Here is a 17200-nt window from a genome sequence, read left to right on the forward strand (position 1 = left end):
CGGTAAGAATTCTGGCTTAAGATTAGTCTGACGTAAGTTTGAAATGTGAGTTATAAGCTAGGAAGCCATGGATGATGGGATCAAATGTGAAAACTTCTAGAACTTATATGAAACTAAGAGTAAAAATTTACTCAAACATGAAGAAAATCTTTTGAATTACTAAATGGAAACTTTCACAAGCTTGATACAGGCTGATCTGGATATGAGCAGTACAGATATGGCTTCTGTTAGATACAGGCTGAAGGAATGACTCCATATAATGGCATCAACAGAATTAACTATAAATCTAGGTTGTCTTGCAATACAAAATTGTCAGCTGCCTCTATCCATCATTTTACAGAAATGGAAAAGAAGAAAAAAAATGCCTGAGACAACAATGGTGACAACACTGGGGTGGGTGGACATTCTAGGAATGTGCTAACCAGACAGAGCTTCATGAAAACATGGCAAACTATAACCTGTGCTTTTAGCATTTACCTATGTAATGTTGTCAATTGGACACCTCTGTATGTCTGGTGCTTCTTCCTTGATGATTGTATGGTGGCTGTGAGCTATTAAGCCGAGATAGTCACTGGGAACGATTGGGTTGAGAATAGTAAACCATTCCGGGTTGAGGGGGCTGAGTAGCGGGCAATGGCCGGAAATTTGGAGGCGGATGTGCTTGTTGAGGCAACGCTAACTGGTGGGGCATCGTTAGCTGTTGCTGACTCATTTGCAATGGCGGCTGGGCTAAGGGCACCAAAGGACCCAAGTATGGAGGGGCGGGAGATGGCCCGGGAGGAATCCCGCCATACCCATATGAACCCACAATTCCACCCGAGGGTTGTAAGTATTGCTGGGAAGGTGGGTTTGGGAGCGAATGATACTGAGCTTGGGAGTTGGAGAATTGGCCCTGCATTGTCGGGTGCATCACCATCACCGACTGATAAGGGTTGCTCGGAGGAGGGTTAACCGCCTGTGCTGGCATGAGAACGCTTGGATCTGAGAGGGGCCGTTCTGGCTTCGTCATAGAATAGTTTGCAGCATTGATGGGCGTTGATGTGAAAGAAGTCGACGCTACTGAAGGCTTTGTCAGGCCCGCATTCTTCGCCTCCTCAGCAGCAAACGTGGAGAGAACCGATGACATGATGTACTGAGACGAGGTGGATGCTGTAAGCTTGTCAGCAACCTCGGCTGCAATTGCTGCTGCTGTCTTTTTTTGCGTTTGTCCTCCCGCCTTTGCGCTTACTTCAACTGACGTAGCTGTTGTAGTCAAAGGTTTCGGATCTGCCACGTAGTCTTCATCGTCTAAATGCTTTCGCATGTTGCTCGATTCCTCTGCCTGAGCCTGTGCAACCTGAAAACCAATTAGCTGCAAATATTAGTGCATCTTCAAAAGGGACAATTCAAGTAATAATGTGCAGCAAAGCCAATGAATCTCTGAATGTCAAATATGAATCCGGTGTTAAAGGTTGATGATACTATACAAACCACTAAAACAAAATAATGTCACATAGGAGGCAACCTCAGCCAAGTTGGTCAGATTGTTGACTTAAGTTACAAGTTCAACTCCTAGCGGGAGCGGCCTATTGGCCTTCTTAGTTTGAACTGGTCAACTATGAACAACCTAGGCTGGTTTACCTCCTTCTGGTCCTTTGACAGCTAGGGCCAGTGAGGGGTTTACCCAGTGCACACCCTCGGGTAGTGGTTGCGGATTTTTCTCGTCACTCAACAAAAATTTCACATATGTGGCGAAGCCACAGACATGGATAGAGAAGACTAAAGAATCGTATGGGTTGGGGGAACAAACCTGTATCTGAGTGCGAACGTTCTCCAGTTCAGATTCCTGAAAAAAATTTCAGGTTTAGCATTGACTGGCTGCAAAATGGGAGTATATATAAAACGAATTAGTTTCTGTTACCTGTTCATTTAATGCTTCTTTTAACTGAGACACAAGGACAGCTCTATTTGCTTCAACTACTTTAAGTTTTTGAATACATTGTTTCAATACGTTTTCTTCCTCCTCCAGCTCTTTAGACAATGTCTTTCTATTCGGATCATTTGCTGCATAAGGAACAAGGAGAAAGACGGGTGGGGTGAAGATGAATACAGTTGCATGCAAACCGACTTGTATAAATGTTTTAGTACCCCGCAATGTATAGGCCCATTCACCCAAACTGAATTGGTAGGCATTTTAACGTTTTCTTAAAGCATAAACTTCATAAGTATACCACCGTACCTGTTGAGAGGGCCATATCAACGTCTTTCTCCATCTTTTTTACTCGGTGGACTGTAGACTTGCATTTATTCATTTCTTCCTCTTCATTCGTGTGTTCACTCAGCACCGCGTGAAACGCTGATACTATTTTTTCAGCTGGACCTCCAATTGTCAATTTCTGGTTTTCAAGCCAATAATGTTACGATAAGCCACCAAGTAAGCTAGAGATACAAACACTAAGAAGCACGAAATTTTTTTTAGACTCACCGTTTTTATAGACCTTGAATCCCTTTTCACTATCCTGACAGAACGAGACCTTTTTCTGCCAAATTGCAATGGTGTGGGCAGTTCTTTTCCGAGCATAACATCTTTAAGGCTATTTGCCTGAGATCCAAAAACCCTCCTCTCTTCCCATATATTAACCTATCAGCCATTTCATCATAATCAGTCAAGCATATCTCACAACTTTCACATTGATTTCATATCTGAGTAAGCTTTACAAGCCAATAGCTTAAATGAAACGGGAATAACACGTACCAATCTTGAGATCACGTTCTTTCCATGATCATCGCCTTTCTCGATCACATCTTTGAGTGCAGAAGGAAGAACCTTCCAGAACTCCGTGACAAACTCATTTCCTTTCCGTTTGCTGTTCTGTAGTATATCATTAGCAAGATAAAGTAGGGGAACTTTATGAACCATCTCTGAACTATGGAACTGCTTATCCCATGTTGCAACTACCTGTTCAGCTTTACTCCGGTGGAAAATGCACCAATGGGACAGTGCTATATCGAAAGTTAAGATAACAAATTTTACAATGCTTTCTGTTCAACCATGAAAAATATCCAGGGAGATTGTTTTGGCAAATGAATCAAAAGGCATAGGCATGGAACTTCAGCAGCAAAGACCAAATACCACCTTACAAGCTTAAGCATCATGCAAATAGAAGCCAACTTTAACAGCAACTTCAAGATGCCAACTTTATCACTCAGCCTTAGCATTGAACAAGACACGTTTAAAAAAAAAAAAAAAAAAAAAAGAACTCTTGACCATTAAAGTATTTCTTGAAAACTTATACTTCATGCTGACTTATTCAAATAAACAACTGAGTGGGAGTCATCGGTCTATTCTGAAAGGAAATCATCAGACCTAGCCCTCCATTTAAGATATTTTAGACCACAGAAAAAAGGTAAAAAGAAAAAGCGAACAACCTACACCAGTTTTCTCTCTTGACAAAAAAAAAAAATCCTAAAATCAGCAAAACAATCTCAATGGAACCTTACTTTCATGGTTAATTTATAAATTCATTTCATGACTTTGTATGAAAAACAATAAGGTTTTAAGAAAAACAAAGAGACGCAGGATTTTAAACAACCCAAATAAAAGAAACTCAGAGAGCTAGTTAGCTTTTTGTCAATGCAACCCAAAAGATTTAGTCAAGTTTACAAGTAATAGACACTCAACATCTTGGAGACCATTCAGTCGATAGCCATCATGCCACCCAACATCAGACAGCGTATCAGGTGGAAAAACAAGATGGAATACCAAAATTAGGGCAGGTATCTCACAGTGTTGCAAAAATCACGCCTAGGCGCTGATTAATCGGCGCCTAGGCGCTAGGCTGTCGGCCTCCTAGGCGCTCTAAGCAATCCCCAGGCGCCTAGCGATTTTTTCAACATTGGTATCTCAACAACTCGCCGTCTAAGAAATCTGAAGGGTATCAAATATAACTCTTACATCATAACCGCTATTTTCATGGGATTTGCTTGGTACTATTTATCAAAATGCTAGGCAACAAAGGTAAACAAACAAAATTGAAGGCTCTGTAAAATCGAAGCACTTATCTTTCTAGGTAATGAATCATCTGTGGCAAAGACAAAAGAAATCTCGTTTCTTCATCACAAACGTTATTGGTCACAGTTCGTAACCCTAGTAGACAGAATGGGGAGAATTTACATGAATAGATATAGAGCTTCCTCTTTTCAGACTCTGCCCGAACATTGAATGTTTCCATATAAAAGACACGTGGCATGTATTTAACAAAAAATAAAATAAAATAAGAATATACACGTGGATGTGGGTACGCATGATGCCATTATTTCCAAATTAGTGACGGCCAAGCATATAACCGAAATTAATTTTCCATTAGTATTTGTAATCTGTAAATATGAACAAAAATCTAAACTTTTTTTGAAAACCACCAAATGCTATCATTAATCAACCAAGCAAATGAACAATACACCCAGGGCTATACGGTTCGTTGACCGATTCAAAAAACTAATATGACACAAAGATAAGGAGTCAAGGGAGGCTAAACAGTCGTCAAACAAACCCAAGATACGAACTAACACAGAACTTAAAATCACCAAATCTGACCAAAGCCAATAATGTAATTGTTTCCTACATAAAGGATAAATGAATGACAAGCCAATAAACCATGACAAAGAGAACATCAATACATTATCCCACAGTGCAGTAATTCATACTGGAAATAATCAATTCAGCCAACAAAAACCCCCAGGTACAAGTTGCCACTCAAAGTAGCCAATTAACACAGAAAGCAAAATTAAAATCATGTAAAAGCAACTCAAATTTCAATTCCAAGTACTGTTCCATCAGAAAGATAACAGAAATTCGGAAATTATAATGAGAGTAACAGAAATCAAGCATCAATAGAATGAAAACATTTGTTTTTTTTAAGGATACTTTCAATGCACTGTTGAGTGCTGTTGAGCTTGGAGAGCTTGTCAGCAAGTATCTCTTCGTTGAAAGCACTATTCATCCCCACCCACACGCCGCCACCACCCTACATATATTCGTGAACAGACTCCAAATTCGAAAATCAAAGAAATACGGAAAGAACCCCAAATTCTAAGGAAAATCTGATAAAGTTTGAATCTTTAAGCCAATAACTCAAAAGGGTTTCTTATAAATGACCCAATTGAGCAAATGCAGAGAGCAGACTCATACAAATTACGCAAAAATTGGAAATTTGCATCTGAGCAGTGAAGGAGAAAAAAAACCTAGCAATGCTAAACGGCTAACAAAGCCTCGATTCAGACCAACGACAAATCGAGCTGGCGAATCTCTGAATAAATAGCTTCCAAGAGTGAGAGTTTGGAAGGGTTTTGATCAGCTGCGACGCACACTGGGAAGACGAGATTGAATGAATCCAGAAAAAAACGTTTGTTTGCAGTGTCTTATGAGGGTTTTGAAGGTTTGGGAATGGCGGGCGGGGCACATAAGAAACGTAAGACGAGAAGAGGAGGGAAGAGCGCAGAGAGGCAGATTCTTGTTTCTCTGTACTTTGGGCTGTTTTTCCGGGTTTTCTTTTGTTTCTTTTAGAGGGTAAATTTATTTTTACGTTGTATATATAGGTACAGTTGAGTAGGTTTTTCTGTTATACTCATGTTAAAATGTTTCTTCTTCTTCTTCTTCTTTTTTAAAAATTAAGATTTGAATAATTTGAAGGGAAACCCTAACACAAATTGCTAGCCATGCACCCTCCTTACTCATCTTTTTTTTCTTTTAGTGGCAAAGATGAAAATTTGTTATCTGCGAGTGTGCACAGGGTAGATCCAAATTAATATGTCGGTAATGTCGCTTTTGCTTAGAGTTGAATTTATAATGTTGTGGTTATCCACTGGAAATCATACTCGACAATCCAGAGCCTGAGCGGCATCATGGGGGACTCGTCACGGCTCATCACTAGCACAGATACCGAGACGATGACGAAAGCTAAATTTCAAAAGAGATCGAGAAACACAATAGGTTTGGAGTAGGCCCAATCGCTCAGCCTCTCCTCGATTTGCTCGGCCGCCGACTCGCGCACCCGCATAGACGGCTCGCTCATCATCCTTCGGCTGCTGGCGCGCCTGAGGAAGCGAGCCGCCCCTCGTAAGCGGCTGGGCGGACGACGCATAAATCTTCAGCATGTAAAACATGACTAACTTGGTTGGAGTTGCTCCCACCACACTCTGAAACTTGTTTTGGATGAGGAACAATGCACTCATCATATATCAATCTGCAACAACTTAGCGAAAGGGACAACCAAACCCTTTCACATATCTATTCGACTAATGGATGGGATAATAAAGGCATATGTTGTTCTATTTTATTCTCGGTGAATATGCTTCAACTTGATATTATGAGGTTTTAGCAACTTCTGCTCTCATGATTCAATGATATTTAAAATAGAGTCGATATGCGTATTATTTCTTATCAACTATTGGACAACTTACTCATAACCTGACTCCACCAAAATATTTTGCAACACGAGGTATGGAAATTGAACGTCACATACTTACATAGTTATAAAAACAGAAGTAGATAAGAAAAATTTATTAGCTCTATTATTATAATAATTGAACCAGTAAATGTAAAAGAAAAATAATATTGAGGTTATATATATATATATATATATATATATATATATATATATATATATATTATGGTGATAAACTAAACTTGACAAAAGAATAAGAACATGTGGAACTAAAAATAAAAAATAAAAAATGAAGACTTCATTAACAATTAAATGGGAAGGGAAATGTATTAGAAAACAAAAATAGAAGAAGAATAAAAAGAGAGGAGGGCATAACAAAAATACAAGTTGCTCCCTTATAGGGGAGGTTGTGGGTTCGAGCATCAGTGGAGGCAATATTGGCCCTTTGTGCTTCATTTGGTTGGAAAAGTAGTTATGAACATATATTACATTGTAATAGAGTCATAGCATTAAAAAAAAAAAGAATAAGAAAAAAAAAGAGTGGAATAACATGAGTGGAAGATTGGGTGATGTTCTTTTTAATTATGTGAAATAGTGACAAATTTCATTTTACTTGTACAATTTATTTGTATTTTCACATGTGAAGTGAATAATGAAAATTTAAAAGCCGAGAATGAAAACGAGAAACGTTACTAAGTACACAAAATACTTCATAACTTTCTAGTTTCTACTAAAGTAAATAGTGTTCACCTACATTAAAAAAAAAAAACTTAATATTTTATCTTCATTTAATACTTATTTAACTTACTAATTGCTATAATCTAGAATTTTCAAAGATCATAAATTACAACTACGTTGTTCTCAAAAATAAATTACAACTACATTAAAAACACGCATTAATAAATACATAAAGAAGATATTTTGTTATAAATTAATTCACCGATGAAAACATTAAAAAAAAAACTAAATTAACCAAAGTATAAATTAGTTTAAAATGAGTATAAATTAGTATAAATACATAAAATGAGTATATAAATTAGTTTAAAATGAGTATTTAAAACTAAATTACTAAGTACACAAAATACTTCATAACTTTCTAGTTTCTACTAAAGTAAATAGTGTTCACCTACATTAAAAAAAAAAAAAACTTAATATTTTATCTTCATTTAATACTTATTTAACTTACTAATTGCTATAATCTATAATTTTCAAAGATCATAAATTACAACTACGTTGTTCTCAAAAATAAATTACAACTACATTAAAAACACACATTAATAAATACATAAAGAAGATATTTTGTTATAAATTAATTCATCGATGAAAACATTAAAAAAAAAACTAAATTAACCAAAGTATATATATATATATATATATATATATATATATATATATATATATATAATTCTTTCATATTAATTCATAACAACGTCAGAAAGTAAAATATATAATTGTGTCACAAATAAAGACAAATATTTCATTTCATGAACTTCATTAAATTTAAACATAGTTGACCTCATCATGGCATTTTACGTAACTTATATTTTTTATTTTGTCAAAAAAAATATGAGTGAAAAAAAAAAGAGACAAGTTTTATATACTGTACAAAATTTGTATTAATATATATATATATATATATATATATATATATATATATATATTTATTTATTTATTTGTTGTTAACAAGTGTTCTTTAAGTTAGTTGCAAATCAAATTTCAATAATATTAGATTTGAATGAGTATATAAACTTTAATATATTTATAAACTTTATTAAAAGTATTATTAAATAAAAAAAATTATGAGAAAATATGAATGAAAATAAATAAATAGAAAGAGTTGCAGGTAAATGAGACAAATAAAGTATACATAAAATTGTTTTTGACTTGTTTTTATTTTTATAATATGTTAGATGTTTGATGTTAAATTGTACTCGGTTTGTTTTTATTTATATATATTAAACAATTTACAACACTAATTTACGAATTGTAAAAAAATTAAATTAATAAAGAAAAATAAAAGAGGGAGTTGATTAACTTTCCCCTTAAGTCCATAACAATGTAACATACTTACATTATTATGTTACTCATCTAAATTACGGAGTAGTAAATTAGTAATTAACCTCGGTTAGCGACTAAATTACCAGGCTAAAAAAAAGGAATATCCCGAAAGAAAAATGGAGTAGAGCTGAACAGCAAAGAACGTTTCCAGAAGGACAACTTCATACTTCCATCTTCCATTCGCCATTGGTTTGCAGCTTGCTCATCGGCGCTCTCAGTTCCTGCTCCACGCCCCATTATGTTGCGGAGGTACTGCACTCGCAGCCACACACTTGTATCGGCATCATGATGATGATATGAACTCATGCGTGTTTAATTGTTAATAGATCAGTTGTGTAATGAAGGAGTTGAATGATCCCGGCTGCGCTTAATTTTTATGCCGTGTTTCATCTAATTCTGGTTTCCTCGTTTTTTTCGATTATGATTTTGTGATTGCCGGCGATTTAGGGTTTCTGAATTGTCATTTTGAAACGTTTTGCAGGTACATTTTGGAAGCTTCGAGGCGTAGATCAGTAGAGAGGCTTCCTGCTCAGATTGTGACGCAGGCATGTTTTTGAATTTCGTTATGAGCTGTCTGTAATAGTTATTATCGTATAAAGCTGAATTCATGTACTAGTGTGTAGAGTTTGGGTTGATTAATGCAGTTGGAAGGTTTGCATGATGAAATGCTTGTATTATGACAGTCTTGAGTGGAAAAGGAAAAATAAAATAAAAAAAAGTCCCTCCCCCACCCAAAATTACCACCAGAAATCAAAAGAAGAATTAAAAATGATTTTCAGGGCAGGGGAGTTAATGGATTTCCGAATAAGTTTTTGCAACTGGGAAGCTGTTGATATTTGAAGAATATTTAATACACATACTTTAGGATTTTCTCGGTTTAGGAAATAATTGGGAAATATTTGTTGGTTGTAGCAGCATATGTTGTAGAAAACATGGAGGCAAACATCTTCCTAGGTGAAGATTTCTCCCTTCCTTAAGAAATGGGAGCTTAAACGAATTACCTGACCATGCTCTGACCTGTGTCTTTATTGCTACCTATTATCTTTCTGTATTTTGTTGATTGGACAAGATGGATAGCATAGAAGGTAAAAGCGGGTACCATTGGGTCCTGTGTGAACTTGCCTGTTGGAATGGTTTGATATGTGGTGAGTCGGAGTCAAGGAGGCTTTGCAAGATGACAGAGCAAGCGATAAAATGAAATCTTTCTGGCACTGAATGCATCTAAGATCCCCAACATTGCTATGTGTGCATATATGAATGAGTTTCTTGTCTATATATTGTTTTCTATACACAACTGTCTCTGTCACATGAAGGATTTTCAGAGTTGTTCCAAATAGTTATGCTGATTTAACGTACTTATGCTTGACAAATTATTGTTTACATGTTGCTGGTATAATGGGAGCAGGTACCTTCATATCTTTCTTTGAGAAAGGAATTTTCAGTTAAATCCCAACAGAATGGACCTCAGGGATCAGGTTCAACTGGCAAGCCCCCGGAGTCTGGAAGTATTTTGTCAAAATTCGTCATTGGAAGTGTTGCATTAGGTGCTGCTTTCGTGGCAGCTTATCAAACTGGCTATTTAGATAAATATCTTATCAAAGAGCCACTCTCAATACCTGAATCAGCAAAGGTTGGCACCATTACTGGATACCCTCAGGATTCAAAAGAAAGCAATAGCATTAAACAAGATAGTGGGCAATCAGGAAAGCCAATAACTGAGTCTAGTGTGTATGAGTCAAATGTATCGACTCCTAGTGTAGAGGAAAGATCAAATGAGCCTACTCCTAATGTGGGGCACTCTGTGGAAAGCATTGAGAGTCATTTAGACCTATCTCAGCTAGAAGATTTGAGCAGAAACCAAGACAACAGCCAGTCTCAGGTAAGTGGTTCCCCAGAATTATCTCATGAAGATGTCAGTAATGTCCAAGTCAAAGACACATCCAACTCCCAGCACAGCACCATGGCATCTGATGATGCAAAAAGTGGTTCTACTCAAATCGAAGAGAGTTTTGGCTTAAAGAGCCCATATGTGACTCCTGATGCTGAGCATCATGAGGTGGTTAAAAACACTCCAACACTTGAACAAGGTGATGAAGTTCCAGTAAAAAATGAAATAAGCTCCATGCCCACACAGCATGTGAGCAGTCAAAGTGAGCCTGAGGTACAATCTGATTTATACATTATACTCCCAAAATGAAATACCACTTGCCTCTGTTATATTATGGTTCATTAAGTAGCTCAGATTTACAGGGTGCTCCACATGGTTCAACGACAGGATCTAGTTCCATCATTGATGAATATTATCTCAGACATAAGGATGAAGCTACTGTAGTAGCTTCTGCCAACAAGGTATATACTTTGTCATCGCCGCCCCCCCCCCCCCCCCCCCCCCCCCCCCCCCCCCCCCCCGGTAAACAATTTATTAGAAAATATGCAGAATAAACAATGCATCTAATCTAGAAAAATGGTAACCTAACCATAACCCTTTTTCCATTAAGTTAGTTTTGACTGACCTAGCAAATTAAATATGAGATGCATTGTTTGGGGGAAGGTCACAGGATATTTAATTTGCTAGGTCAGCCAAAACTAACTTAATAGGATATTTAATTTGCTAGGTCACCCTTGTGCTCAGATGGCACCTCTGTGACTCCCCTTGAGGGAAGGTCATCGGATTGAACCCCGGTTGTGGGTATTGACTCTTTGGGCTGCAGTAGTTAGAGAAAGTATAGAACAGATACTACCTTGTAATAGAGTCAATAGTATTCAAAAAAATATGAGAAATACAATTCTTATTATCTATTTTCATAATAACATCACCTATCCCACTCCCCCAAGTTTCTCAAAGTGATAGGAAAAGAGAAGAGTGGAACCTTCTCTAGCTTAGATTTTTCATAATGTAAGAACTCTTCTTCAATTATCAAATCTGGACTGCTTAATTGTTGAATTTTGAAACTGAAGGTTATTGAAGATCTAAATGATGCTTACATATCAAAGGATGGTAAATTGGTTCTTGATTTTCTACAAGCTATTCATGAAGCAGAAAAAAGGCAGGCTGAGATAGATGCCCGTTCCTTTGCTGAAGAAAAGCGAATAATGAAGGTTTGCCACATTTAACTAGGCTATAGATTTTGAAACTAACATCTTTGATTATGTACACGAGTAATTCACTTAATTTTTTTATTCTTTTGTTGTATATATGAATTTCTTTTTGGCTTCCTAATCAAATTAGGAGAAGTATGAAAAGGAACTAAAGGATGCAAGAGCCAGGGAGCTTATGTATGCTGAAAGGGAAGCTTTACTTGATAAGGTTCTTGAATAATCCTAGTTCTCTCTGATTCTTTGTCCCATTATTGTTTCTATATTCCTCATTCAACAAGTGTGCTGACTTTTATACTTAGTATATACTCTTGACATTGATGAATTTTCTTTGCTTCTTTCTCTTCATGCTAAAGAAGTTGTTGCTTGTTTGCATCATCAAACTGCCAAAGTCTTCATTTGCATATTTCATTAGTTTAAACTAATTCTAAGAGTATTACAGTCATTTTATGTCATTCTATAATTTTCTGCCCCCTTAATAATGTTAGTGTTCTAGACCAAAAATTACCAGTGGGCGTAATGACAGGAATTAAAGAAAGAAAGAACCAGGGCAGTTTCTGCTCAAAAATCACTCGAAGAAAAATTGGAGGAAAGGCATAGAATGGAGCTTGAAGAAAAGGTGCTAACCTTTTCCTCTTGACAATATATTATTATTTATGCAGTTTTGTAAGGCACATCTACTTTTGTAAATTAAGTGAAGGCTTCCCAAATTTAAATTGCCAATATGTGTAACTGCAGGAAACTGAGGCTGAGCTAAGCCTGAAAAAAACACAAGAGTTGGCAAAAGCTGAACTGGCTGCAGCTATTGCAAGTGAGAAGGCATCCCAAATTGAAAAGATGGCTGAAGCAAATCTTCATGTATGACTTCTACCTGTACTAATTTACTGTGTTGTAGGAGCTCCTAACTAATGTCACGTTTTATACCAAAACTATGTTAGTAATTTTGGATCTAATTCAAAACTAATTTCACTGGGAGATAATTGGTATGCAATGAGTCTTCTTTGGTGGAAATAGAGTAGCTTGACATTAAGTGTCCTCACTTTTTTTTTTTTTAAATAAATATTGTGAACCTGCAAAACTTGCTCAAACATCCTATGCAATATATTTATAAAAATAAAAAATTGAAATCCCCATATTCTAAACATATATAAGATTTAAGGCTTTACTATGATCATTCTTCACTATTTGTTTTGGTCATATGCTGTCCAAGATGTGGCTCTTCTCCAATTCTTGCCTTGGAACAGGACAAATTAAATATTGTGGGTTGTTGTCATTTCTGTAGATCCATATATGTGTGTGTGTTTTAAAGGCAAAAGGAATATAAAAAGCAAGCTAAAGAATTATTCTTTGTTGTTTTGGTCTTTTCTTTCTCCTGCTTGTTTGATCAGAAAGCTACATTAATGATTTGTCATTCGTTTATTTCTGAGATTGCACATGATATGTCAGGAAAGGACATTAACTTAAATTTGCCAATTCATTTGCAGATAAATGCCTTGTGTATGGCTTTCTATGCACGCTCCGAAGAAGCTAGGCAGACTCATTCTGTTCACAAGCTTGCTTTGGTAAAATATAGTGCCTTCTTCTATTAAGATGCTCTGTATTTTTTCCCTCTCTCTCTCTCTCTCTCTCTCTCTCTCTCTCTCTCTCTTAACCTTTAATGAAGATTCGACAATCTTACTTATCTTAGGAGGAGCTTTTTTTAGTCACACATCTTGTTTCTAAATTCTGCAAGTACAAGTAGTGTTTAAGTGGTATGGGTACATATTTGTATGCAATAAAACCCATCTTCTGTTCTACTCATATTTATATGTAATAAAATGCATCTTCTGTATTACTACTGTACTGTTATCTTCAACTTACTCTGCAGATAAAGTCACTTAGTTTATATTTTTATCTTTCACATTTGCCTCAGTACATGTAAATATGTAATGACTGCTACTCTGTGTTCTTTTCTGTTGCTAATTTCACTCAACAACTTTGCTCTCACCTGGATTCCAAACAAGATTTCCACAGGCTTAAAGTTGTTCCTTTCAAGCATTGCAATGATGAGTTAGCTGAAAGTGTTAGGTTATGAACTCTGTAAAAATCAATATCAGATTAAGAAAATTCCCAGCCATGGATCTATATGATTTATTCATCAGCTTTGGTTAGTAAATTCTATTTGCTAATTGCTGTTCTTCCAGGGAGCACTTGCATTGGAGGATTCCCTGTCCAAAGGGCTACCAATTCAGAATGAAATAGAAGCTCTGCATCCTTATCTTAAAGGGATTGATAAAGACTCTCTTCTAGAGTTAGTCCTTTCTTCTCTTCCTGAAGAAACACAGAAGTATGGTAGTGATACTTTATTGCAACTGAATCACAAGGCAAGTATCTGGAGCCATTGCATGTCTGATTGCGATTATGGTGTTATTAGCTTAAGCTTGTTTCTTGCATTCCTCCTTTTCAGTCTTAACATTTGGTTGCTTTATTATCCTAAAATAAACTTGCCACTAATGATAGACCCAGTATAGTTTTATGCCCTAATGTACCATTCTTCATAGCATTTCTTTTGGTGGCAACTAAATAACTATTTCCTGTTTTTACTCACTTGTTTGCCTAGGAATAATAATAATAATAATAATAATAATAATAATAATAATAATAATAATAATAATAATATTATTATTATTATTATTATTATTATTATTATTATTATTATTATTATTATTATTATTATTATTTTTGAATCTCCATCTGTGTGCTCCTTTCATTCTGTTAAGTTTCCCTTTTTGCCAGTGAATAACAAAAAGAAATAAAAAAAGAAAGACTATTATGGTCGACATCACCACCTAATGTTCATTCATTTTTTTGTTGTTGTTTGGTGGGGTGTTAATGTATTCTTGATAGGGATAAACCTGAGATTTTAATTAGGATTTCACTAAATGAAATAAGTTCTTTAGATTGATCTTTTGTGGAATCAGCTGTGCAGTAGTTGTGTTTCCCTGAAACTGAAAGACTAGACCTCCACCTAGGCAGTGTGAATGCTTAAGAGAGGTGAATGAGAAATTAAGCAGTGTTCGAAAGAATGGTTTGCTATTTAAAAGTACTTTTCAGACGAGCCCTAGCACTATTATGAACTCCTAACAATGGAAGGCAACACCAACCGGCATTGGTGGCTTACCTACAATCCAGTTTGTGCTAATTACTGGAGGTTATTGCTTTATATGTATGTGTGTTGTGAAGGTTTCTAGATGAAGTCAATCTATATTTTCTGGTGATATTAATTATTATTACATATGAAAGGTGGTATATTTAATGTCTCACTATATTTACAGTTTGATGCCTTGAAAGGATCTCTACGACACTTCAGTCTGATTCCCCCGGGGGGAGGTGGGATTTTGACACATTCTTTGGCTTTGGTTGCATCTTGGTTAAAGGTATGTGCAGTATAACTACTAACTATTGTATTATGATTGTTGTTCAAATTTACACCTAGCTTCTGATTTTGTGAGTGGATTTCAGGTTAGACAGGTTGACAAATCCGGTGATGGTATTGAATCTCTCATTAATAGAGTAGAGATCTTGTTAGCCGAGGATAAACTAATTGAAGCTGCAGATGAACTCGAGAAGGGCGTCAAGGGCACTCAAGCCGCCGAAGTGGTTGATGAATGGATCAGGCGTGCTAGAAACAGAGCTATCACCGATCAAGCTCTAACCCTATTGCAAGCTTATGCCACTACCATCAGTCTAACCTGAACTTCATAACCCACTATTCTCTCTATTCACATTTTGGCTCATAACATTTAGTTTTCCCTTCTATATTTTGCCTTGACAAAGCTCGGCCTTCAATAAGTAACATATGTGAATTTCGCAGTACACTGAATTAAATAAAACCGTAGTTGAAACATAACAAATTTTTGTATGACAGATTCATATAGAGGTGTTATTGGATTTTGGGCATGTATCAGACTAAACATTCTTTTGACTGGAAAATCATTTATACTTTTAAGATTAAAGCCATGGTTTTATTGAAGCTATGTTTTACAAGTTGAAGCATCAACATTGGTGGCATCTTGTTGACAATTGATATTACAGTCTGTATTTGAGAGATTAAAGTCATGATCAGGGGGATATAGGTATGGTTTCATTTATTTAAAAGGAAACTATTTTCTTGGGAATAACTTGTATTGTTGGTAGTCTTTGATTTGGTACTACTAACATGATTAAATTTAGTGTTAATCCTGTATGCATCATAATGCACATCACTCTGGTTGTTAAGCTTGATTGTCAATATTTCTTCGAGATAATTTTTCTATGCGACAACACCAAGCTAACTAATTTCTGGACGCAAATAATTTAATATAATTGTTAGAAAAAATTATAATTCTAGTAATAAGTACTCTATCATCATTTCTTTGAAGAATTGTATTTTTAGTTCTTATATTATACAATAGTAGTTGCATTCAAGCTTTCAATATTTGTAAATCTGGTTTTATATATAATATATATGGGTACGCCTACCGGATAAATTTGATAATTCATCATAGCCATTGTTCTGAGAAGATCAACGATGCTGAATCAATGAAAAAATGCACTACAATTTGGTAATTATTTTAAAAATTGAGTGCACTTCGCAATACTACCAAACAAATTCTATGATATGTACAAGTTTAATCGTCTTGAGTGTTCTTTACATATCATCGAATGTATTTGTAATTTTGCTGTGATGTATTTTTAGAATCGCAAATCTTAAATGTATTTGTACATGTCAGGAAATGTATTTGATAGTGTTGTGACGTATCTAGAATGTTTATATAAAGTGTATATTCTTATTTGATTCGTCTCTTATATAAAATATTTTTAAATAAAAATGAATATATATGACATTCCAACGATGAATCTGGTTACCAAGCTATTATTGCCCTTGTTAGTTGATTTTTTTAATATATAATTTAATTATATGAAATAACTTGAGGAATGAGGAAATGACTGGATAATTAAATTCTTAATTACGGAGTACATGACAGTTGACACTGGTGGGCGGTGGCAAATCAACTTCCATGAATTTTCAATTAAATAAACAAAAAAAGGTAAATTAAAAAGGGGTCCACCAGAGAGATCTGAATTCCCAGATCCTAATAGTACGACTTTAGCGTTACCAGAAACCGATGATTCCACTGACCACATTTGCTCATATGGTACACTGTTCCAATCATTATCTTTTCTAACCAACATCTCATGTCACCTAAATATCAAGTACTCCATAAATAATACTCTTTCTGTCCCATTTTATTTATTCAGTTATTCATTAGTCAAATCAATATTTTTTTCGTTATTTATATTCTTTAGTAGTTTTTAATTATTTTAAAATTTATTTTTTTGTGTGTTTAATAGTATTTTTAATGTAATTTTTAAATACTAATACTAAACTTAATATTATGAAAAATTGAATTAAAAATAACTTCAGTCAAGTCTCGTTAACCGAATCAGACAAACAAAATGGGACAGAGTGAGTAATAATAATAATAATAATAATAATAATAATAATAAAATGATATTAAAATACATATAAACTTTTTGAGATAATAGTTGCGAAAAAAAGACATTTCGTATAGATAAAAGAGAGCAAGTCTCTATACAATATC

The 17200-nt window shown here is 35.2% G+C and overlaps 2 protein-coding genes across 4 annotated transcripts; one reads left to right on the plus strand and one right to left on the minus strand.

The window, feature by feature from the left end:
- Positions 1-126: 126 nt before the first annotated feature.
- LOC109172570 (regulation of nuclear pre-mRNA domain-containing protein 1B-like) lies at positions 127-5552 on the minus strand. Of its 2 annotated transcripts, none has more exons than XM_019321750.1 (8): positions 5096-5552; positions 4904-5003; positions 2735-2982; positions 2465-2620; positions 2219-2375; positions 1901-2043; positions 1790-1825; positions 127-1336 (listed from the first exon to the last, which is right to left on the minus strand). In XM_019321750.1, the coding sequence occupies exons 2-8, from the start codon at positions 4977-4979 to the stop codon at positions 569-571; spliced, it is 1584 nt and encodes a 527-aa protein (XP_019177295.1). In that variant the 5' UTR covers positions 4980-5003; positions 5096-5552; the 3' UTR covers positions 127-568. The 2 variants fall into 2 exon arrangements, with proteins under 2 accessions (XP_019177295.1, XP_019177296.1); XM_019321751.1 differs by having other exon boundaries at positions 127-484; positions 534-1336; positions 4904-5552.
- Positions 5553-8554: 3002 nt separating this feature from the next.
- Positions 8555-15602, plus strand: LOC109172737 (MICOS complex subunit MIC60). 2 transcript variants are annotated; one of them, XM_019321979.1, is made up of 13 exons: positions 8555-8729; positions 8962-9025; positions 9886-10498; positions 10529-10641; positions 10731-10829; positions 11439-11579; positions 11710-11787; positions 12103-12195; positions 12315-12434; positions 13061-13138; positions 13760-13939; positions 14891-14992; positions 15078-15602. In XM_019321979.1, the coding sequence occupies exons 1-13, from the start codon at positions 8719-8721 to the stop codon at positions 15309-15311; spliced, it is 1926 nt and encodes a 641-aa protein (XP_019177524.1). In that variant the 5' UTR covers positions 8555-8718; the 3' UTR covers positions 15312-15602. The 2 variants fall into 2 exon arrangements, with proteins under 2 accessions (XP_019177524.1, XP_019177523.1); XM_019321978.1 differs by having other exon boundaries at positions 9886-10641.
- Positions 15603-17200: the final 1598 nt, after the last annotated feature.

The sequence above is a fragment of the Ipomoea nil genome, unplaced genomic scaffold (genome assembly GCF_001879475.1).
Source record: "Ipomoea nil cultivar Tokyo-kokei standard unplaced genomic scaffold, Asagao_1.1 scaffold0418, whole genome shotgun sequence".
In the NCBI taxonomy this organism is placed as follows: Eukaryota; Viridiplantae; Streptophyta; class Magnoliopsida; order Solanales; family Convolvulaceae; genus Ipomoea; species Ipomoea nil.

Excerpts from the sequence above, each read along its gene's own strand:
- LOC109172570 (XM_019321750.1), bottom strand. The coding sequence starts at position 4,979 with ATGAATAGTGCTTTCAACGAAGAGATACTTGCTGACAAGCTCTCCAAG. Across the intron at positions 2,376-2,464 it reads ATTCAAGGTCTATAAAAACG|AAATTGACAATTGGAGGTCC; the intron begins GTGAGTCTAAAA and ends CTTGAAAACCAG. Across the intron at positions 2,044-2,218 it reads TGATATGGCCCTCTCAACAG|CAAATGATCCGAATAGAAAG; the intron begins GTACGGTGGTAT and ends TTCCTTATGCAG.
- LOC109172737 (XM_019321978.1), top strand. Across the intron at positions 11,580-11,709 it reads AAGAAAAGCGAATAATGAAG|GAGAAGTATGAAAAGGAACT; the intron begins GTTTGCCACATT and ends TAATCAAATTAG. Across the intron at positions 13,139-13,759 it reads CTGTTCACAAGCTTGCTTTG|GGAGCACTTGCATTGGAGGA; the intron begins GTAAAATATAGT and ends CTGTTCTTCCAG.